The sequence below is a fragment of the Mycteria americana genome, chromosome 5, assembly GCF_035582795.1.
Source record: "Mycteria americana isolate JAX WOST 10 ecotype Jacksonville Zoo and Gardens chromosome 5, USCA_MyAme_1.0, whole genome shotgun sequence".
In the NCBI taxonomy this organism is placed as follows: domain Eukaryota; kingdom Metazoa; phylum Chordata; class Aves; order Ciconiiformes; family Ciconiidae; genus Mycteria; species Mycteria americana.
In genome coordinates, this window is record NC_134369.1 from 12,935,397 (window position 1) to 12,959,890 (window position 24,494).

At 40.2% G+C, this 24,494-nt stretch overlaps 1 protein-coding gene across 1 annotated transcript in view; it reads right to left on the bottom strand.

Moving 5' to 3' along the window:
- The window catches only part of SWAP70 (switching B cell complex subunit SWAP70), a 42,703-nt gene that overhangs the window by 7,748 nt on the left and 10,461 nt on the right, over positions 1–24,494 (bottom strand). The window contains exons 3-8 of the mRNA XM_075502162.1: positions 19,612–19,785; positions 9,431–9,658; positions 5,750–5,896; positions 5,382–5,490; positions 3,904–4,085; positions 19–126 (exon numbers count right to left, since the gene is read on the bottom strand). Of these exons, the coding sequence (XP_075358277.1) occupies positions 19–126; positions 3,904–4,085; positions 5,382–5,490; positions 5,750–5,896; positions 9,431–9,658; positions 19,612–19,785 (948 nt within the window). The remainder of the gene's footprint in view (positions 1–18; positions 127–3,903; positions 4,086–5,381; positions 5,491–5,749; positions 5,897–9,430; positions 9,659–19,611; positions 19,786–24,494) is intronic.

Consider the following 24,494-nt stretch of genomic DNA (forward strand, 5'->3'; position numbering starts at 1 on the left):
ACCACGTGCACTACTCACCATTTTTTCTCTCTCCAGCTCCAAACTGAAGCGATCTTGTAATTCGACTTGAGTCTGAAGTCTTTTCTTCTCTTCCTCAGCAGCACGAGCAGCTGCTGCTTCCAGTTGCTGGAAGAGAAGGAAAAAAACAAAACTAAAACATTTGGAAGGAATGGAATTTTATTTAACAGTTTTTGGTTTTAACAAAAATGGAAGAAACCTTCAAAAGCATTAAGGCAGCAGCTGGTTTTTTTAAATGTCTGAGGCTTTTCTCAATTTCTAAATGTAATTTTTAATCTCATTATTTGCAAGACAATTTTAAATTTACCAATGAAAAGTCAATTATCAGACTTCCTCCAAGTTTCCTTTGAGTCCTGCTTTGCACAACTGATAGAAATCGCTATATTTCCTTCTCTATCTCACACGGGATAGAAAACTGTTATGGAAAGCCACATCCCAGGCAGGACTGCACAGGACTTCCAACAGTGAACACGCACCAGCATGCATAGAGTTCATACAGAAACAAAAGTGAGAAGCACTAAATTGCCATGGGAAAGCAGAAGTGCCACAAACTTTGACTATAATAAGTGATTGTGCTATTGTGAATCACATCCCTTTAACATCCCCTAAATTGCCATGTAAGGTAAATAAAATTTGAGTCAATAATCATCACTTGAAATTAGGGGAAAAATCAGCCTGGTCAGAGCTAAGGCCTAGGAAACAGCTGCTGGTACCTTCATGCCTTCTTGCAACTTATTTAACTTTTTTTGCATCTTGATTTCACAAATATAGTTGTTACAGTTTTTCCTTTCATCAGTGTTTTTAGAATGCACAGAAGGTTAGAAATGTACATGTACCAGCCAAAACTTTACCAATACTGAAAACAAAATAATTCTTTCACAGAATTTTCCTAAGAAACTTATCTGATGCTTCAGAGGAAACGGAAGGCAAGCACCCTTCTTTTGTAATATGCTAAGCTGGTGAAATTGCTTCCACAGACCTTCAGTAAGAGCGAGACACCCATCATCTTTAGTATTTTTGGAAGGTACCACATTTAAACTATCTTCCCTCACACAACCTAGATGAACTAATGAGATGCCTAAACGATTAAAACTGCCAAGCTAAAACTTTCATTCCTTAAAGTGCTTGTGATATCACTCTAATCTGAAATAGATAGGAAGAAGGGAAGGAGAAGGCTCCTAGTTTCTGTTTTTAAGCCATAGAAGATAGTACAGAATTGCTCTCCTTTGAAAGGCTTAAATGATGCCAGTCTTTCAGAAGTAGTATTCCTCCTCTGCCAGAACATTTAAAAGCATGTAACTGTAGTCAAATCCAAGATGCCTATTTAAGTGAAATTTTCTTTTTATTTCCTTCCCCGCTTTGAAATTAAACAAACATTGCCAATACTGAGCTGAGAGGGCGAACGTGCAGAGTCACAGGCAAGGGTGGGTGCTAGGCTTTTGCCAGAGAGCTCAACAAGAAAATACATTGTTTGTCCACTCTTTATCAGCAACTTCCTCCTTATTTCATGTCAGAGGACATCAATTCCCGGCAGGTAAGGTTACTGGCAACAACTATGCAGTTTAGGGAAAAGTCCCAGAGGGAGGGGGAATCAATAGGAACACACCATTTCAGCAGGGGTTAGTTAGCATGGAGTTTGAATCCCATGCAAGACCCCAGACTGAAACAGAAAGGGTGCACAAGTCTTGTGCATGCTCTCTTGATAAGAAAACTTACCTTTCAGCCTGTTCAATGTGTGTATCTCAAAATTCCATTAAAAATATGAAAAGATCTATTTTAGACAAAGACTCATATTCTTCTGAACTTTTCTACTGCAGGAGCTATCAAAATACAAACCAGAGTGTACTTTGGCAGATGCTGCGTAAGTGGTGGCTCACTGCCATCAGGAGCAAATCTAACTCTCAGCTTTCCAGAACAATTCAGTTTCCTGAACCATTTACAAAGCTTCTTCCTTGAAGAAGATTTTTCTAACTAATCAAACACTTTAAGTTCCTCCAACACAGTACCTCCCCACTAATTCCACTTAGTCAAAGTGCAGTAGTTCATGTCAGAGACTAAACTACTTTCCTTGAGAAGTCATTTTAATCCAGTCCACTTCAAAAGATGCTTCTTGCCACAACTCTCTTTAGTTTACCCATTGTTATTTCTACAAAACTCCCTGGAGCCTGTCAACATCCTACGGCTCCTTTGGGGTTGCTCTCATGTTCTCTTCCCCACTTTTTTTCCATAAAGTAAACTCAACACAGAAATCCAGCCCTATGATTTCTGTTAACAGGTATATTACTTACCAGTAACTTGCAGGTAAAACAGGCTATCCTTTAAAGCATATTTTGCATTCTGAATCTTAAATACATGGTAGAATATAGGTGCTAAAATTAAATTAAAAAATGGTTTTCCACTGTCAGACTCCATTTAAGGCGAACAAAATAATACCCACATCAGTAGTACTGTCACTGCAAGGTTAACGAAAAGAAGATAAATTTCTCCTTGCCACAAATAGTGAGTTAATGACAAGACTTTTAAAAAGATACATATTGGATGATTTTTATTTGCTTTCTAGACTCGGCACCTTTAACATGCTCTCACAATATTTATAGCTTCCCTCTGCCACAAAGATAATTAAAGTTTTTTCTAACTGAGGGCTAAAATTAGTGTTTTTCATTTATGAAAAAACTCAACCAATGATGCAGACTTGTCCTAAATGGGAATGCAAAAAATCAAATTAATTTGGGAAGGTAGTGAACAAGAGACTCTGTAGACTAAGCACAGAGCAAAGATCTGAACTGCTCTAGCAGCAGGGACTCGGCAGCCAAAATGTTAGGCAGCAGTAGGGAGGGAGGCATTTGACGGTGTTCTAAGCTATTTCCAAGGCACACTCCGTGTTAAAAGGTATCACGGCAATAAAAGCCATAGTGACTCTTCTTGCAAGTTTTTAAAAAGAAAAGATAGAAAGTATATCTGGACACTAATCAAGTCTCTGTGGAGAACTATTGCAGAGGCACCAGTTGTTCCAAAGTACAAAGATCCATCAGCATGTTCAATTTCCTGTTAGAGTGTGCAGCCACAGCAAAGGCAACTTGGTGTCTCCTGCCGGTTGTTAGACTAAAAAGCTGTCTATAAGGAAAATAATGTATTCAGCAAGTCTTCTGCTAATACTCAGAGATTTCTAGTCCAATTCTCAGGCTTTTAGAAGTCAATGCAGCATTTACAAGGAACATGCATTTAAACAGTTTATAAATAGTTGCTATGTGTCTTAGCTCTATAAATCTCTCACAAACTACTCTAATAAAATTATGCCTATACATACTCACAAAATCACTTTGCAGCTTTGGAATCTTTGTCAGTTAAATTTATATCTCTGGAAACTACGTCTGTGTGAAGAGAACAGTTCCCCCACACATGCAATTCACATAACACAACTTTGGAAAACTATGTAAGAAAATTTTCATGGAAAGCCCCAAGTTTGACAGACATGTCTGACAGAAAAGAAAAACAAAAAAACCCACAAGAAACTGAAAATACTAGACTCTCCAGTCCCCAGACACCATCCACACAGCTGGGGCTTTCTTCTACACTAGCTTCACAATACCCTCATAAGTACAGGGGACAGGGCTGGGCCACATGAGTTACCCCGAGCCTGCTGAACAGTCCTTAAGAAACTGCTGCAGTCAATGCTGAAGGCTTTACTGCAGGCTCAACCAGCAGATCTACTTGCTTAGGGGGCTGATGCTGACACAAGCTCACCTCCCCTGGAGGAGTTCGCTCAAGGTGTCTGAACACTTGAACAGGAAATAGATGCCTGTTAATAGCATTATACTTCAAGAAGCCCAGCTCAACCACAGAGACTGAGCTTAAAGCTTGAAGGTTAGCAGCTCCCACTCCCACCTTTCGCACGGTCTCCAGTTCCTTCTGCTTGTTCTCATTGGCTGTTTGCAGTTCTTTCATCTGCCGTTCCAGCTCTTCTTGCTCAGCTAACAGCTTCTGGCGCAATTCTTTTCGTTTTTGGCGTGCTTCTTTGTGGGGTGGAGGGCTCCCCGCTCTCAGCAGGTTCACAGTGGTCTGTATGGCTGGAAAGGAGCGTGCAAGACAAAAGGGAGAAGAGCAGCACACTACTGAAGGGAAATGCTAAACTTTCTGGATAGCATAGCCTTAGTGAATGAATACTTGTGGTGGTGTGTTGCTTATTGGGTTTTTTTTAAATGTATTTTTAAATCAGAAATAACTGTTGTCAGTTCTCCTAATTCTCATCAGGCTAGCTGTCAACGCAAACCAAAAGTGAAAGACACTTGGCTTTCAGCATTGGCTGTGTGCCACAAGGATAAGGTCCAGCAATGCCAATGCATTGCCAATTCCAATATTGATTTCTAACAGGCCATGGATGTACAAGTCATTAGTACACCCAGCTGCAAAAAAAAACCCCCAACATTTCAAGAGTTTACTGCCTCAATTCAGTGACTCTAATCAAGAAGTAAGATGTTATCTAACATATACATCACTTACTTCCCTAGAACCAACCTTAAACCCTTTATTCTTACTGATACTCCAAGGGAAACACTGTCTCCCAGTAAGACAGTAGCTCTCATTCACTTATATTCAGTGAGGAAATATTCAGAGAGCAAAGTTGAGGAGTGGCAGATAATTTGATGTTTTATTCACCTACTACAGCTGTGAAAAAAGATCTCCTTTTGGAACTAAGTAATCATTCGTCACACATCTGACTGGTGCAATTAAACACATGCTTTAGGTAAAGAGGGAAGTGCAAATGAAAGCACACAGCTCCAAATATTTAAACGCTGTACATACTTCAATGGCATTGGCAACAGTGGCTTTGCAAGGGCTTCTATCTCGCTCTGCAAAAGATGCATGTAACTATCGCTCAGCACATATCTGGGAAGGTCTCATAGAAGGAGCAACTTCACTGTGGGAATAGATAAGGAAGCCCTAATTCCCAGCCTTATCCTCAGCTCACCAAACCATACTACCTCAAACAAAACTGTAAAAGCAAAGCAAGTATTTTATGATGCTGAAATGAACAAGCTTTCCCTTTCTCCCCAAAAGCAACAATTTACAATGTATTCCCCTTCTCTTCCCCATCCCTAGAAGTACAGCCAATATAGAAAAAGCAAACAACAATAATATCCATTTCATTTTGGTTGTGGCTGCCTAAATTGAGGCACCTACATGACAGAAACCAATTCCCCTTAGTTCTTCCTGAGTCTCAGGCTCCTTAAAGATCCTTTCCATTTGCCCAAAACGGAGACATCAAAAATCACAAGACCAAGAATTTCAAATTTGACTAAAGCACAGCTGTAAGACTTCAGATTACCTTAACTCTCACATAACTAAGATTTTTGAAACCTCACCTTGAATCCACTCCTGCTTTTTCTTTTTATCAGAAGCACTGATCTCAAAGCTTTTATCAAGACATTTTATGAGAAAAAGGCATTTCTTTCCATCTTTGTCAGGCAAGGCCTAGAATGGGTAACAAAAGGATTAGCTTTGCAAACACTGAAATCTAAGTTATATTTTCAAGCCCCACATGTGCAGTTATCTGTTACAGAGCTACAAATACCAGCACTAAGAACCTTTATTAAAAGAGTATTTACGAACTGTTTTTTATATAAAGCAAAAAAAGCTCCGTTAACGAGAGATATCAGGAGTCCACACCACACACAAAAAAGGATTAATTCTTATCTTTAGACATTCATAGTTTTTGATGGTTTTATTTTACCTCTACGCAACAGTTGCCATCCAGTATGATGTCTCCCTTCTTATCCTTTAAATCTTCACTTACATAGTAGGAAATAATATTGGGTTTTAGCACAAACCATCGTTCTGTCCAATTTTTCCTTTTGTGACCTTTTTTCAACATATAGCCCTGTAAAAAGCAACAGATCAGCTGAAATGCCCGGCCTCTGTTGAACCACCTGGTCTTTTGGTTATGCAGCTTAAAGGCCCGATAGAGCACACAGAAAAGTTAGCTCAAGGCCCTAAATACTTCACCTGCACACTTCCATTCCTGATACTAGCACACTGCTAATTGTTTAGCCCATGAGAAACTAAAAACTGGACGGAACACTGAATAAGTAACTGGGTTACCTGAAGAACTGAACAATTATTATGGCATTATCAAGTCATTATTATGACTCTTTGGTCCTCTTTGATGACCTTCACTATTTAATTTTCTTCAGTCAAGCAGAGACATTCACCATCACTAAAACTCACCTGTAATACTTTAATGACAGCCGTTATTAAAAATCAGCCCTGTGTGGATGCATACCCCAGTGAGAGATGTGGGCCTGCATCTATGCACTGTAAACCCAGCCTGTTATGGGATATTCCCAGGGACAAAGCAGAAGCACCTCTGTCCTGGGAGTAGCTCTGCCCTGCCAACACATTCATTTAGTTGCATCCCATTGAAGAAGCGATCCCATATAGGCTACTTCAATGAATATGTTAGAGAAACCAATAACCGAACCATACTCCTGGCATCTTTATTGGATGCGATACGGAAACACTGGTGATGCTTGGATTTTCCCTTAAAGGAACAGAGTTGTACCTGGATTTAAACAATGCCAAGATTTCACTCACAGTATTTTATTTTCCTTGAAAGATGATCCACTCAAGTTCCTATATGAGAAAAATACTTGCAAGCCTTAACAAGACTACTTCAAAAGAAGGAAGAGAAGCCCATACTTCACCACTGAGCTTTATACAAATAAAAGAATAAAATTACCGTCTTCTGTAATAACAATAAATAGGGCTGGTATAATGATCAAATCATCCAAGTTTGCCTCTATTGAATATTAACATATCTAAAATATAAGCAGCAATACTAAGTGCAGTTATACTAGTAACCCTGTTATACATTATCCAGCGTGGCTATGGCAATTCAAAAACCACCTCATGGAAAAGGGTGCACAGAGAATGATATAATAATTGGTCATTCTTTCAGGTGTTTGATTTTAAGTGATCTTATCAGGGGCACTGCTGTGGCCTAGTCAGCTTTTAATCTAGAGTTTCAAAGTTTGCCAGTATTTCAGCTATACCTGCCATTTCTGAAACCATATTCCCCAATTACTTACTTACTTTTTTCTGACTCCTAACTTCAGAAAAAAGTCAAATCACAGATGAAACTGAAACACCTATGAAGAAGCCATACAGAAAGCACTGTACTCAAAGTATTCCAGATCAAGAGGATGGAAAAGTTGGAAATAAGACCAAGGAACGTTTTTCTGTAATAGCTTTTAGCTATGGCAATTTTGGATACAAGCAAACAAATAAATGTGCTGTGGCATATTTAAGTCAAAAGTCTCTCTGTACAGGTCTGAAGGGGAAAAAAAAAAATCAGGACAGTTGGAGAAGCTCTTTTGTTTAAAAAACAAAACAAAACAAAAACAAACAAAAAAGAAACAACCCCCCAACACATACAGCTTATCTGTGCTCAGCTTTTCTAGACAGTTAGTGGCCAGAGCCAAGACCGTGCCTATTCCCCTGTGCCATTCCACCCCCTTGCTCCAACACAGGAACACGCAGAGAAACAGCTTTGTTTGCCGCCTCCGTACTCAGATCTGAGGTCTGGGTGGTCGCAAGGGTGTGTGAAGGACTCCTGCAGCTTCACGCTTTCATTCCTTGCACAGTCTAAGTCATAACCAGGTGTTTTTCCACTTCCTGACATACTGTATTTGCTTTCAAAGCCAAGTCAGACTGATATTTTCCCCTCAAATTTCTGAAAAATCTTTATTATTTCAGTGCATCAGCTGCTTCTCATCTTCCAAGAGCCCACTGACAGCTCCTGGGGATCTTTTCACACCAACTATCACATGAAGGACACGTCTTTCAGAAAACTAAATATCACAAACTTAATTATCACTGCTACCCTCCATCAGCCTTAGAGATCCAGGATAAGTGTACAATAAAAACAGTAGCATGACACTTGGCTATGGTACGGTAAGTCATTAATTAATACCTTGAAGTAATCATATACTGCAATAAACAGGACAATTCTGTGAATCAATAAGGTACAAGATGTGACTGAACCAGATGTCTGCAAGTCACACAGGGAACTCCATTCTCTATTAGGCCAGTGACTGTCCAGGAGGCGCTGGGCCAAATCTTGACACAAACTATTTTTAAGTGTCAAGAAACCATTCAAAGGCACTCAGACATCCTTGAGAAAGAGGCCCAGCCACCAAGAGAGGAAAGAAAGGAGACAGAAAGGAAAAAAAAAAAAGGGGGGGGGGGGTGGGTGGGGAAGAGAGAGACACAATATAGCATCAAAACTGAAAAGAAATCCGATTTCCTCACAAGTTTCAAGTGGAAGAACTGACCTGACACTGGTTATTTTATTTTCATGGTATCAAACAGCAGAATGACTTCATTTTGCCCTCAAGTGACTCTCTGTGTCCGTGTGCATCCAGCCCTCACCTCTAACAGGCAACCAGCAGTTAACAAAAATAGACTTTTGCATTGTTCTGTGGATATTCTGAAAGAATTTCCTGTGCCAAGACCTTCTGATGATTTCTTCAGTACAGCTTTGGAAAGCCTGCCAAGAAACCCTTTGTTTCTCTCCTCACCAAGAAACCAAGAAATCAAAGATGAAAAAAATTCTCGGTCAGGTAAAAGTCCATTTTAAATAGCTCTCTAAGTAAGCTCTGCTGTGACCCCTCAGGTCCCTGTGATATTTATACTTCCCATGAAAGAAGTGCAGTTTTTAAAGCCATTCCTAAACTGATAATCGAGCCACTGGAAATCTGAAGAAACTGAAGATTGACAGAAGTTTGCTAAGAATACAAAGGCCAGCATGACTTCTTGTGTTTGAGTACAGGTAAGTAAGTTGTCAGTCACATAGCCTGCTAAGCAGAACAAGAAGGGAGATATCTCTAGAGCTCTTCTACACCTTTTTGCCCTGCTGAAGTGGGGCAACTTAGAAGCAGACCTTTCAGCTGGAGCAACACCTTTGTCCAGATCCCGTTGTTTGAATACAAAGGTTACCATGAACACAACTTACATTTGCTACAACGTAACCAAACCTAGAAAAAGCATTTAAGAGTTGTCACCAGTTTAAGAACTGACAGCGTGTTGCAGCTACTCTGTCAGCTAAGAAGCAATTGATACTAGTATAAAAAAGGCTGTTATTTCAAGTCAGAGCAGACTTCTTTTACTTTCTAAAAACAAACTCTCCCAACAAGCAACTCATTCATAATACTGCAACAATTACAACAATCTGAACAGCAGCACGATTTCTCTTTTATAAAAATAAGCTCAAATTAAAGAACCCTTATAAGTAACTTACCTAAATTCCCCCCTGCACGTTATCCATCTGGTAAAGAAATTTCAGTACAAGTTGAACATTTTCTAATTCTGCAATAAATTGTTCTGCTTTAAAACATTAGTTCTCTATGGTTCTTACCTGTTTGAGTACATCTAATATGAGCTCATTAAAGACTTCATTGATTGCCATGGACACTGTCTGTCGGTCCATCCCTTTACTAAACTGCCCACTTCCGATGAGATCAATCAGCTCCCATGCAGAAAGACCTTCTCGACTGGTGTTGAGAGCAATCTTATAATGGTCAAACTGCTCTTGCTGCCAGCCTGCTCCCATTGCTTCGGTGAGTTTTTTAAGTAAATATTCAATCTGTACAGAAATACAAACAGAAATTAATCATTTTCAGCAGGCATAGAAATCAAGTGTTTCAGAGGTGTAAACTAAGCTTCTCTAGAGACTATCATTACAGCTAGATTCCTACATTCACATGTAGGCCCCTAAACGTAGGTGGTTTAATTAGCAAAGATTTTAGGCTCCAGTCTCAGTTGAACTTTTGACTGCCAAGCCCATCCCGCAGCTACTCTCTTCATAGTAAAGAAACAAAGAATTGAACCTGACAGCCTCTTTTAATATTTCAGATTCCTACAGAACACATGGGACCTTCCCTGCAACAGCTTCCAAACCGTGATGACTGAAGTGTGAGAAAGCAAGAAGTTTCAAAAAGTATTCTTGTAAGATAAAAAGCAAACAAATCAGAAAAAAAAATCAGAAAAGGTGGCAGTTTGGACAAGAAGTGAAATGAAAAACTACCAAGGTATGATCACATATCTTAGTCTTCACCTGACCCCTCTTTCTCTTGCTCTCAAGCACTCCATCACTGGACACAATCTTGGCAGATGTGTCAAGAGAAGTAAATGAGAAATTTTTCAGGTCTGGCTTTATTGTTTCCAAAATAAACACCCCTTTTCCTTTAATCTGTCATCATTCTGTAAGCATTACCATACACAGGGTATGGTACTAATACTAGTCAAAATAAACACAAGAACAAAAAAGAGGGAAAGAAGGCTGGGTTTCTTCATTTGCCTGATTTTTTTATGTTGTTTTTAAACTCATCACTGTTTGTTCTTTAAACAACACAGTATTTTAAACTAAGCCCATCTACAGCTTTGAGCACATGTAAAGTGCTTTTAATGGCTCTTTAAACAAAATAATTGGTGAGAGCCTTCCTACAAAGACCTCTACACAACAAAGTAAAAGCCACACTTCCAAGTTTCTGTGACTGAAGTCACAGGATACCCATTACAGCATTTAACCCAGTTTTGCAGACAGACCAAGCTAACGTGGCCTTCTGCTATTTTGGGTTGTGGCTCACTGCGTTTCCTCACCAGCTTTGCAGGGAACATGACTGCCTTTGGCAACCAGCCAAAGCAGACAGTAAAGCCTCCTCTGCCCTCCCTAAGGAGGAAGCCTAGGGAGAGGGTGCTCAGTAACCCGGCAGCGGAGCACCCTCCCACACCAGCCCACCGCAGGGACAGGGCAGCACCAGCTCCCCCAAGGGCTGGCCTTTCTCTCCAGCCACCACAAGGCCAGCGCAGAACCACTTCCCGGCTGCAGGCCAGGGCTCCTTCCGGCTGCCCTGCTTGCTTTTCTACAGGCGTGAGGGATGCTACAGGGTGGGAACTGCACACTGCCCGGTGGAGGTGGGGAGGGAAAGCACCATGATCCTTTCAGGTTCTCTTTGTGCATGTGGAAATAACACGTATTTCCTTAAGTGCTGGTTTTCTGAAGGTTAGTCCTTCAGGACACTCTGCTCCACCTTCAGTTTACCTATTTTAGGTGTGGTTTTGGAAACGCTAAGTGACTCAGGAGTCTGAATCCCATTATCAAAAATGACTAAGGTGTACAGCATGAACATGCCTCATTGAAAAGCGATGGAAACCAAATGCTTTCCAGAACTTCATTTTTCTCATCACCAATGGTGGTTTGCCTCTGTTCCTCAGCACTGCTTGAAAACACAATGTAATTTCTCATACAGTTAAGAAAAACCTCAGCTGAGAGAGCCAGGGGTTGTTTCACCACAGAATAAATTAACTTTTCAGCTACAGCTCAGAGTCATTTTTCAGCTGGTCTAATAGGCTTCTGAGCACCCAGCAGTCTCCACGCAAGAGATTTGGGAGTACAAATAAATAAAGAAGTGTTTTCTCCCCACACATTTCACTACAAGGACCCTCAGGCCTCAAGGTTCTGATGCAGCATACATGCTAATTTTGTGGCGGCAGCCGCTGCTTTTCTCTCTTGCAACTGGTAAATACCTTCCTTTCCCTCACATCCATGATCAAGAAACACACAAGCACTCATCTGGCAAAGCAGTAAATTACCAAATTCACCCTACAGGTGAGTGGGCTTTTCTTACTAATTCAGCTCAGTAACTTAGTCTCAGTTCTTAGTCTCACAGCCCCTACTCTAGTAGCACGTGGACTAATGCTACAGCAAAATGGAGAAGCTACTGAAAGCCACTTCACAGTCTAGAGGAAAGTTCCCACTCCGTTGAACGAGCAGGAAGTGCATATCCCTCCAAGATGTGGCTGTCGTACCCTCCTTGTAAAGACTGTCTCAAGACACGCTAGCCAGGCACAGGATACGACGTTGTAGAGAGCATTGCTTTTCATTTCAGCTTCACCGAGTAAGGCATTTAAGTATTTTTAGCTCCTCATGCAATTCTTACTAGCAAAGATACGATTTGAACAGAGGCCTCTGCAAAAGTGGCATTCAAACTGTAGACAAGTGCAACTAACACAGGGTACAAGGCTTATGGGAACCAGCAAAGACAACTTTGAGCTCCGTGCTGTGCCCGTCTGCCATCTGAGGAAAGCACCCCTCGGGGAGGGCACATCTGCACAGCCCCTGCGCTCCCTCCACGCAGGCTGCACGCAGCAGGCCAGAGAGGGTGGCACAGGCCTCCTGCTGCTGCAGTGCCAAGGCTCTGCTGTGTGATGTTCACCGCTGCTCATATTCCACTGTTCACCAGAACGGGTCACAAAACTGTGCTTTGCAGTGGTTCCACGCACCGCTCTGAATCGCTGAAGTTAATACAGTCACATGATAGCAAGGAAATTTTAGCATGCCCTCCCAAGCTACCAACATATAACTTTTACTAAATTTCTAAAATTCAGTAACTAATTCCTTTAAAAAAATCTTTAAAATATGCTTTGCTCATTTTCACTCTCCAAAATGCTTAAGTTAAAAAATTAATCCAAGGCTTTTGAGCATCAGCTACCATAAATCCTCAGCATTCAGTTAAAGGCAGGAAGCAGCTTACTTCCTACTCCAGGCAAGTTTTATAGAAAAAAAACAACCCAAAAAAGCCCTTCACAGCATGCAAGAACAGTAGCACTGCAAACTTGTTTCAAAACAAACCTCCTAAAATCTGGATTTGATGAGCTGAAATGAGCTCTGGCATCAATGCAGGAGTAACTTTTTTTCCCTGTGTTCAAAACACATTCTGCCACTCAGCTCAGTCCCTCTGAGCAGCACCAGCTCTGAGCTACGATCCTGTACTTTAGTTGAAAGGAAAGCTAAAATAACTGAGCCTTAATTAGGTAGATAATATACCTGCCAAAATGCTAGACAGTAATTAAGAAAAAAAAAAAAATCATTAAAACTTAATGAACTTTAGCTCTAAAATGTATTGTTCCAAGATTTCGCAACCTATTACACTGCTCGAGGCATGCAGCTCTCAAATTCCTTTGGTTAATTATCTCCAAGTACTAGGACTCACTTGCAGACAAAGCGACACACACAAAAAAAGTTATACTGGAATAGACTTTTTTCACTTTTTTTGCTCAAGCCACATGAACAAAATGTATATCAAACTAATGGGCTGGAAAAGAAGCAACACAAAACTCTTGGCTAGTACACGTTATCATGTAATGCACTAAAAATAAGTCAACGTATCCTTTCCTTTAATATAATTTGTACACATTTTACCTTATTTTATTAGAACAGATTTAAACATTTAAGTCAGCTAACCCCCCATCTGCAATTCACTAACATGACCACAAATCCCACTGAAGTACATAAAATCTCATTATTTTAAAATACATTAACTCGTCTTAACTGCAAAAGGACCTGTGCATATGACAATTTAATTTCTAAAATTAAAAAAAAAAAAAAATCAAGCTTTATCTTGCATTCAGATAAGTACATGGCTAACCAAAGTCCCCAGAAAAATTTAATCTAACTTATCTGCTCAATAGCAACAGCGAGTGTTGGAGTGGGGTATAAATATGGAACAGTGCGAGGTAAATATAAAGAAGTAAGTTGGATCTGGTAAGCATAGAAGCAAAGAAGAGACCATTTGTTATGTGCTCAAAGGAGGAACCTCTGAGAGCAAACAACGTTTCCCCTCCTCCACAGAGAGACATGTCAACTCAGCAAATAACTGACAAATTAAGTCTACCGGCTCAAACATAACCTACTCTTGTGGTTAAAAACTAGAGTATCGAAACAACGTTTGCTGCTATTCTGACTGGACCTTACTCACTTTCAGATATGGACGTAAAAACACAGGGGGCTTGCTAACACTACATATGCCAGTACGGACCAACCGGCTCCACAGTATGAAAAACAGCTTCCATCTCACATCAACAGAAACTTTTCAGCCAGAATTTTGCCAAGAGAAAGCAAAAATAATATAAAGAACAGAGGCTCTTTAACATGAGCCATGCAGCCTGTCTGGTACCTTCTTTCAGAGGGCACTTTCTTGTCCCATGTTTCAATAACTATTTGCTTTTCCAGGTATTCCTGGCACTATCCTCCATGGGGAATGACATATCATACATGTTTCACATATTCTTCTGATATACAAGTGGGTCTCTTAGAAGGTGAAAAATAACATCAAGGAGGCCTTCATGCCCAGCAGAGCACAGCAGACAAGGCTATTCTGGTTCATGCTATTCAAATAAGGTTTGTGATATTAACAGAGCAGATGTAAAAAGTCTGTTCACATTGTACAAAATTCTGTGGAAGCATATGTTAGTGGGCAAGAGACATGAAAGCAATCATATCCCCTTTCACAGTCATCATCAATTCCTTTTTTTCATCCCATCAGAACATTGCTTACTTTTAAGTCAAATATTTGTTTCTTCCCTTCCACCAACAAAAAAAATCCCCATACTAGAATTTATTAAACTTCTTGGACAATAACTACTCTGGATTAACAGACCTTGCAAAAACTGTGTTCATTATGCAGTGAAAGCCATTATCTTCTTTCTTTTTTTAAAATTAAATTAGCATTAAGTAATATAATAAAGGTCAACTCAAAAAAGTGCAACACGTAAACATGTAAATCCCAAGGACAACCTGCTGCATAAGCTGAAAACTATCTTATTTTTTGCAGCAATCAAGGAAAAGAGCAGTGAAATGGGAAGAACTGATCCAAGTCATAAGTGACTAAACATCTTTCTAACCATCACCATCAACTTGTAGAGGTCATGGGTCAATTAAAACCCTACATAAGCAGCTTTCATTCTAGTTGTATCAGTTTTGATTTTATTTCTGAACAGCCAAGGCTCAATTCCCAGTATTTCATTCACTGTATCAGTTTCTGATACTAGAATGCAGAACAAGGAAGCAAACGTGGTCACAAAAAACCTTTTTCTACAAGAAATGCCTCCAGAAGAATCACCACTGGACAGCTTCAGACTTTCACCTCCTCAGCCTAAAAACCAGCACCTCATTTTCAAATGCACAGAAAGCCATACAAGGTTTGGACTCTCTTTGTCCCAACTAGGAGGACTAGAAATGCCAGGTGTTAATACAGTTGAAGGCTAGAGAACAACTGAAAAGTGACTGTACAAATCTCTCCTCAAGAAGCCAGGCTTAAAAAGCAAAGACACCAAATAAGTTTGGCTTATAACAAGTTATGTGAACAGTATATCACAACACACAAAGAATGTGCAGCTTGCAGGGTACATATCTGTGAGTTTCACCATTAAGGATGGCCCTGAAACACAGCTAACCACATACCAACAGCCTTCAGGTGATAAAGCATTCCCAAGGCTGCAGTCCCATGTCCAGAAATATGAAAGGGAAGTGTTTGGAAACCTTTTTATAAAACAGAAAACATCTGGTTAAACAATACCAAGGCACACAAATGAGTCTGTAACAACTAAGAGGTGAGTTGTAAGGGAAGCTCATGACAGACTGGAAATATTTCTCCTCTTATGGCTACAGTTCTCTCCACCTTTCTTCCCTTTGTTTTACCCTTCTCATGGAAGAGGTAACGCCTGCGAGAGCTGAAGGAAACACACACTTGGATGTCTGTGTCTCAGATGAGCTAGTGGAAAAGACCTGCTGCGGGAAGGGGAAGGAGCTCCCACCCGGGCCCCCACTTTCCGGGCACATTAGTGATATAGCTGCTTGGTAAAGCTCTGCCCACTGCACCAGGAGGCAATTCTGTTGTTAGCCAAGAGTTGTATTAATTCTGAATTATGTCCATCAGGACTAATTTTAACTAGAGCAAGCAAAATACAGCATTGTTTTTCTCCAGTCCCTCTGTATCTCTTTGAAATACCACATTCACCCAGTTCACAGAAGTGTTTTACTTTGTGCATAGCAAGGCTTCTCCCTTGAAAGGGGAGGGAGCTTTCAGATTTGATACCATTTTGCATTTCCCTGGGACATGAGCACCTTTGCAAAATATACATTCATGGATCTCTGTTCCTTTCCAACTCTAACTGCTCTCAGCTGCCCACCAGTCACCAGCAGAAGCTACACTGGAGCTCAAGGCTGTTAACTAGCTGAGCTCAGTGCCCTGCACAGCCACCAACTCCTGTCTCTCTGTGACCTGACTTCTCCCTATAACACAGAGGGATTCTCTCAAGCTTGAAGTCACATCCCAAAACTGCACACCCCAACCCAGACCCTTCCCCATGCTGGATTTTACTAACCTTATTTCTCTCAAGCGCAGGGCTGCCATCTCTCCTTCCATGGCAGGTGAGGAGTGCAGGCCAGACGCTGCCTCTGGCTTTCAGCCTGGCCTCTGCTAAACAAGCAACTTCTGGCCCTTGTGTCACCTCTCCACTGCTTTCAAATTCCATTTTGTAACTGCTTTCCTCACTTTGCTTTTTCTAAAGCTTTCCTCAGCCTGCATCTCCAAAACCTTTCCAAAAATAGCCTGTTTTCCCTTCTCTGGTTGAGCTGCAGGTGTTCCCAATTTGCTGCCCCATTCAACACCTGGGCAGGGAATCAAGACTTGCCACTTTGCAGATGGGGGTAACAGCCCTACCATAATTAGCTGTCTAACATGAAAGGCCGGGCACAGCAGCACTAGTGCAAAAGTATGCAGTGCAGGCAAGAAGGAAGGAAGGACAGCCGCCTCCATCTTTAGTCAGCGCAGTGCAAAGAAGGTGAAACTGCACCCAAGCAGGACAGTTTTCCAGAGATGAAATTGTTCAAATGAGTGCAGAAACCACTTATCTCATTTAAAAAAAAAAAAAAAAGGAAAATCAGACTCCCAAGCAGGTCTCAAAGAGCAGCTCCTCCAAGGAGGAGGAAGAAAAGGGACGAAAAGGCATCTTCATAGCCACATGAAGTTGTATCGACACGTTCACTGGAGACCTAAGAAGTTCTATTATAATCTTCCCATCCACAAGATGGGATGCAAAAATCTTCCAAGGGATCACCCTTCCAACCTGAAAGCATGAGGCAAGTTTCCTAGTTACTTATAAAGGGGAAACAGAATCTCTGAAACCCAAAAGCCTACGAAGTGGAAGGGAGGGAGGAGGGGAAACAGGGGGATCCCACACAAAGCACTCCAAGTCAGAAACTGCAGTAAATTAAGTGTCACAATATTGTCAACCAATGATAAGAGCAACAGACAGGGAGGGAAGGAAAGCTTGCTCCCTGGCTGGGAAGCTATAGTCACCCATGAGAGGTTTACATTGCTCTCACCAAAACACAAATATCACAGAACAGTGATGCTTCCATCACCCTCTCCTCTGTTCTTCATTTTGCAAAAAATTCCCTCACTTTATACATAATGTGCAAGCCATTTTGTAATTAAATGACAGGACACAATATAAAGTGGTGAAGACTAAATATACAATCAAGCTTTATTATGAACTCAAGAGGCATAAAAAGTAAATTGAAAGAAAAATACCTTTACTAGGTACCAGTATCATTTTGAATACTATTAAAACCAGTTATTTTCAGATAGAAATTCTCAGCACTAAGACAACAACTACAAGTTTGTACAAAAAATGTTTTGCAAATCTGGAGTTTAGATTTAACATTTAAAAAACCCAGACATAAGAACTTAAAAGGCAGATATGAAAGGTCACACAGAGAAAAAGCAAAACTGACCGAAATTGAGACTTTGCATCTTTACTTTTGGAATTTTGTATAAAAGGGTAAATGAGTAAATGTGGAATTTTCCAGAAGCACAGAGAACTCGAGGAAGACCAATGCAAACCAGAAAGGAGTGCGTTCAACAGACAGGATTCCTCCACCGTCTGATTACATTACCTGTGTGGTCTAAGGCAAAAGGTTAGAGTGAATGCAGGCATTGTATACGGTAAGAACAGAGCAGCCTTTCTTTGTCAGGCTCTATAAGCTTTCTTTAAACAGTATTGCACAATTTCAATCTTGCCGTAATCAAAGAGATGCAGACACAGATCCACCCTAAGAATTTTAAAAATACTGCAAGTAGAAGAGAATACAGGTTAACCCTGGACATTAAGGATGGGAAGGAAGGCAAACAACAGCAGCTATGAAATCTGGAAAACCCCTTTTGGGCTTGGAGCCGACTCTGCAGCCCATCTCCCAACAAACGGACACATTGCTGTTACCTGGCATCAGCTACAGAAGGCAGCACGAAGCTGGGGCTTGCTTGGTGGAGGAGAAGAAAGTGAGCAATGCCAACACCCCAGAGCTGGCAGGTCTGAAGCTTTTAACAACATCAACAAATAAGGAGATGTGAAATATCTACCCTCAGGTAAGCCAGGCTGTGCAGCAGGGAACACAATGACAAACCAGAGACGTGGATTTGAGTCCCAGTTTTGACATTTATTAGTGGCTTTCACCTTCAAACAAAGCCAAATCTGGCACCATTAAGAAAGGAGCTGTCTTAGTTTTTATAACCATGATCCCCGTCTTCCAGAACAGGCAGAAAAAACAGGAAAGCAAGCAAGAAGACTGTCCCATTGCTCATGGGAATATAGCATGCCAGGTAGGGCCCTGTCAACACCCATCTGGCAAAAACAGAAACATTGTACAGAGTGAAAGTCTCCTGCTAAGAAGTGAGTGATAAGGCAAAACCGAGCAGTTTATTTTGATAGTGGAGTTATCTGTACTTTATGGTTTCGCACAACAGCTTGGAGTCCAACAGTTATGTTGTAGTGGCACGTAAATCAGACTGTTTTGATCCCTGACTGTTCAACAATTTGCAAATATTTATTAAGCAGTACTCCAGTGCTGAACTGCAAATTCAGCACTGTATTCTGCTGTATTTCTGTATACAGTTCTGCAAGAGATTATTTATGCCTTCAGTTCTGATCTTTCTGCTTCTGCCCTCGCCCTTCCCCAAAGGGAGAATTGTGGGGATACCAAAATCTTGCTCTAGGGTTAAAATACCTATTTGAGCGTTGCCCATACTTGTTCATGAACTTAAAGTTTAAAGACATCTCTCTGGTATTATTCCTTCAACCATTTCAAGCAAGACTGTTCAGGTGGTGGCTGCTTTTGATCAGAAACAGACATCATCAGAAAAGTTCGTACTTCTCCTTTTCATCAGGAGGGTGACATGAGACTGAAGACTCATCTTGCAAGTCACAGTAACACAGAGCAGAGGGGAGAATTTTTTTTCAGAATCACACTGATGTACTAACTGCAAAATTTTAATCACATATAAGCTTATAAGTGATTAAAGATCACATACATGCACTACTCATGAGTGAAGCAAGAACCTTAACAGCTCCGAGTGCTGCTACTGGAGCTAGTCTCCCCAGCACCAGTCAGTCCTCACAAAAAGCAAAATAAGCTATTTACTGGGGGGCAAGCAGCACGTCCCATTTAGTCCAGGCTGTTTAAACGACAGACACGCATAGCCATCAATATCTAAAGTATCCTGTGGGAATCCCACATATGCACCCTGGAAGACAAAGAAAAGCACCCAAGGCCTTACATTATTAAAAGAGGGGAATACAAGTTTTATATTAAACAATTATTTTCTCTTAAATCTCTAGAGAGTAGCAAACATTAACATAGTTCAACAGGGACATTAAGCAAACTGGTGTTAAACAGCTTAAGTTTTTGTTTCTTACCTCCTCAGGTACAATGATTAAAGGGTATTTGTCCTCTGATAAGAAGTTAAAAATAACCCACACTTTAAATGCATCTTCATCACTAATCAGCAAAGGACTTTTAGAGAGGTTCTTTTTAGCACAGAGAGTCCAGCACATTCTGTTGAATTCAACTTTGTCAAAGTTTCCTTGAACCTAAAATGAAGAAATTGAACAAGAAAAATTAATATGCACAAATGACACAGAATAACAGACAGACAAAGTTTAACAGGCTAAGTCATACAGGCTAAGTCATACCAAAAGCACCAAGAAAATTCTAGTTTGCAAGAAATGTCAAGGCCCAAAAAGAGCACTGTAGCAGCCTCGTCTGACTTCCTGCATGGGGTTGAACTAAGGAATTTCTTCCAGCAAAATCTACATCCAACCTCCAATTTCTGGTGAAGTTAATAACACCCTGACTTCATGTGAAGGAGGCTACACTGCATTCTGCGTTTCCTCTAGCACATTAGCTTTAGCTTTCAAACAATCTTCATAACTGTCTTAGTTCCAACTGCCCTTCTATTGCACTGAGTTACTGAGATTTTATATAGCAAATTTGGAAACAATTGTAGCCAAAACTACATGTGGATATACTAAAAGAGATATTGGAACAATAGCTGGGAAAGACCTTTAATATGTTTTTCCACTTCATGTTACTCAAACGTAACTCTTGTAGGATATTCATAAGCATGTAATAATTTTTTTCTTGAACACTAATCCACTTAAAACCTTCCCTTTTTCTCAGACTTGCAAATATTCACCTTATTGATAAAAAAAATCCTCTTGTTTTCATTATCCTTTATCATACCTAGCAACTGTACATACCCATCTGTGAATTATTTACATATGTGAAAGCTTTCATTTCCTCTATTTTCTTTTTAAACCTTAATTTATGTTAGAGATGAAATCTATTTATCTCCCTACAGCTTAGCAAAGCTATTTCTTTGCCAACATGTAACTGATAAAGACATGTTCTGCACTGTAATGGAAGTCCCTTGAGATTTCAGAAAGCACGTCTAAGAAACACGTTCTTGTACCTCTTGTGGTAACACCACCAGTAATGTTCAGTGACATTTTCTTATGATAGGCCAAACCATGCATCTTAGATGCTTCAAGGACACCACGGCAAACTGTACGATTTCCTATCCAGCCTGGTAAGTGGTCAAATATAGTGGAGGGTGAGCCACAGTGGCTAAGTCAAAGATAGACTAAGGAAGTGGATGAACTGATGTGGGTGGAGGAAAAAAGGAAAATAAAAAAAGACAGAAGTAAACAGGAAACCAACCCTATGCCAAGAAGCACTTTACAGTACAGTTTCCAGGACTAAAAGTGAGACTGCGAAAGAAAGCCATAGACTTTGCATGTTTGCAGAGCAGGCCACTAATGTAAGTGATGATGCAAGAGGCCGGCTACAGGCTACAGCTGTCCGTTGAAGAAGGTGGAAGCTGTAGAAGCTGTAGGAGCTATAGCTGCTATAGCCACAAGCTCAGCATCCTGGTTGTTCGTACAAGAAACATGGGTCTTAAATGAAACAGTAGCTAAGTGAACTAACTCCCTTTGGAAGAAGGACTAGAAGCCAGGTTTCCTTCTCCTTCCTTCAATTTGCCAGTGCCTTATCCCTTGGCTACTTTGGCTGTGGTTAGAATCATAGAATAGAATCATAGAATCATTAAGGTTGGAAAAGACCTCTAGGATCATCTAGTCCAACCGTCAACCCAACACCTCCATGCCTACTAAACCATGTCCTGAAGTGCCATATCTACACGTTTTTTGAACTCCTCCAGGGATAGTGACTCCACCACCTCTCTGTGCAGCCTGTTCCAATGCTTAACCACCCTTTCAGTAAAGAAATTTTTCCTAATATCCAATCTAAACCTCTCCTGACACAACTTGAGGCCATTTCCTCTCATCCTATCCCTAGTTACTTGGGAGAAGAGACTGACACCCACCTCGCTACAACCTCCTTTCAGGTAGTTGTATAGAGCAATAAGGTCTCCCCTCAGCCTCTGCTTCTCCAGAACCAGGTTTTTCCTGCCTGTCCTCCCCACCCTGCCCAATGAAGCTTGACTTCTTTTCTAAGGCAACTTCACCCACCCAGATGATGAGCAGTTCCACCTTGGAAATGTCCTAGTGGTTATGCTACTCCCAAGGAAGATGCCAACAGGGTGGGAAATCTCCCTTCCTACAACCACCACCTGACAAGTGCTCTAAGCACTATAAATAAGGTAGGTTGCTCTACGAGCAGCTCATATTTTAAAGCACAGCAGCAATCCATGACCACAGGGAGACAGGTGGAGAAAGGCACGGGCCCTGGCCGAGGTAAAGCGTGTGGCTGCTGGTCACGTGGCAAAGCTGGATTGTGTGTGCCTCAGAAACTTGTGTCAAAACCCGAGTCACCTACAGCATGTTACTGCCACCAGGATTAGGCAGCAGCCAAGCAGGAGGTTTCAGGACTATTTTGGCACAGGGGACTAGGTCGCGCTGTGCCAGAGGTCCCACTTTAGACATATAAGTCCTTTTTTCAGAATCCAGACTTGATTCTGAAATGGACTTCATGGGACCAACGGGGCATCCGGAGCAGAGACACTGTTTAGGAATTATTCAGGAGCAATACTCAGATGAGTACACAAGTCCTGGATCTCCAAAATAACTCTGATTTGCATCTGTGGGTTTTCTTCTAAATGATCAGGCTGTCTGTTAAATAAAGAATATAATCACAAAATTGTTATTCTGGGGATACTGGGAGTTAGGGATGGAACTAAATAGTTCTCTTCAATGAAGAATAAAAGTTTTCCTCAGCAATTTCATGTAGCAATGCCAACTATTCCTGGTACCTATGTTCTACAAGTACATTTGCATGGGGTGAGAAGGGAAGGAAGGTGAAAATCCCACAACTAAACCCAAATTGCTTTAGAGCTAACTCCATACTACAAAGGTCTTGGCTGTGCTACTTTGGCTTCCTTGACTGGCAATACTCCAGCGTAGGTGGCTACATAATAATTACTCTGAATGAATATCATCTCTGGATTTATGAGAGATCATTTCTAAGCATTGTTTCAAAAATTAAAAATATTTGAAAAGTTTCTAAAGTTATACTTGAACTTATTTGCAAAAGTACTTCTAACAGTTAAGAAACTGTAAAAGTAGAAACTTTTCAAACAGGAGGTACTGATGTCAAAAAAAGTCATAAACAAATACACACATTACTTTTTCATGACATTAACAAAACACATATTTATAAAAACAGATTGGGTCAAAGACTATCCTGGAATTTAAATTTAAAGAGGATTCACCAAAACATCGTTAATTACAGTGAGACTCTACTATGAATCCTTCACTGAAATCATCTTGATGTGAAACTAAAGTAAGAAATTTATGACACTCTACTGAGAAACCAGAATTCCAATTGTGTTTAGCCAGAATACTCATCCTGCTTGCAACCTGTGTCAGTATCACACAATTCTGTTGCTTAATTAATGAACAAATCCTTGTACAAAAGAGATTTTTTCCTGTGCACTAGTATATGCTTTTAACTGTACTTCATAATTTGTTCAAATTAGTTGAAGTCACCATTTAATTTGGAAGCTTCTACAGTACTCCACACTATTAACTCTATAGCAACTATCACTTTAATTTGTGAATCTGTCCAAATGATGAATCATGCAAATGAACCGACCCCTCCAACCGTAAAACTGCTTAAACTCATACAGTTTAAACATGATATATGAGACACCTACCTTCCCTTTCTAAGAAGTTTCACAAAATAATCAAAAGAAAAATGCAGCAAAATCCATACAATTTTTTAGATCTTTAATTTCTACTAATGTGCAAAGTATAATTTACCATCATCAATATCCTACCAAATAACTCTAAAACATAAGGAAATACAGAAAATATTTGGCTTAAGTACCAGTGATCAGATCAGTTCCAAAAATATAACAAGCATTGGCAGTGTAAATAGCATTCATTACGTTGTCTGGAAGATGAGATAACCTGAGGTTTAGAACGATGTCCTCCTTTGTCTCCCCCCACTATGACTCTTCCCTGCTATAAATAAGACACGTTGTAAAATACCACCATCACCATCAATGAAAATGAAACATTTTCAATTGGTATGAAAAGACATACATTGTAAATAATGGAACATGCTAAAATATGGTTATGAAACCAAGTAAAACAAATTATGAAGCCATTATACTGGCAAGCGACAGCTCCCTCCTGAAAGGGACACTTATAGAACAAGAACAGATTTTGTTTCAGATGTAGGAAAATCCTAGATACATCTGTCTGCTAAGTAACAAGCAGCACGATACTAGAAAACATAAATAAGGCAATACTAATTATTCAAACTATTTATTCAAATTCCCTATTTGGATAAAGGAAATTAGTTGCAATCAATTTGCCTCATTAACTACTGACTTGTGCCTTTCTTGATGACTCCTTGGTTCTATATCAAGAGGCTTTATTGCAGGGTAACACAGGGTAAGCCAGCACTAAAAAATAAAAAAAGCTACACTGCATTTAAGAGTATAACAGAAGTTATTTCAAACGGTTACAAAGTCCTCCCAATAAAATTGTAAGTCACAGTTATATATCTGTTTTAAAAGAAATCTAAGGATTCATTCTTTAAATATTTTACTAATGTTTTAAACAAAAATATCTTGAGATCAAAAAAAAATATCTCTTGAGCAGGTTGCTCTTGCTCAAATCAATTAATTCACCAGAAGATGTATGACTGGAAATTGAGAGAACTTCCTCTGTATTTGGGGGTATAAAGCACCAGTCCTTCTTTAGTAGCTTTGCTTACCAGCATAAATTAATAGCATTTGTTCTACAATCAACCCATCTAAAAGAATAGATTATGC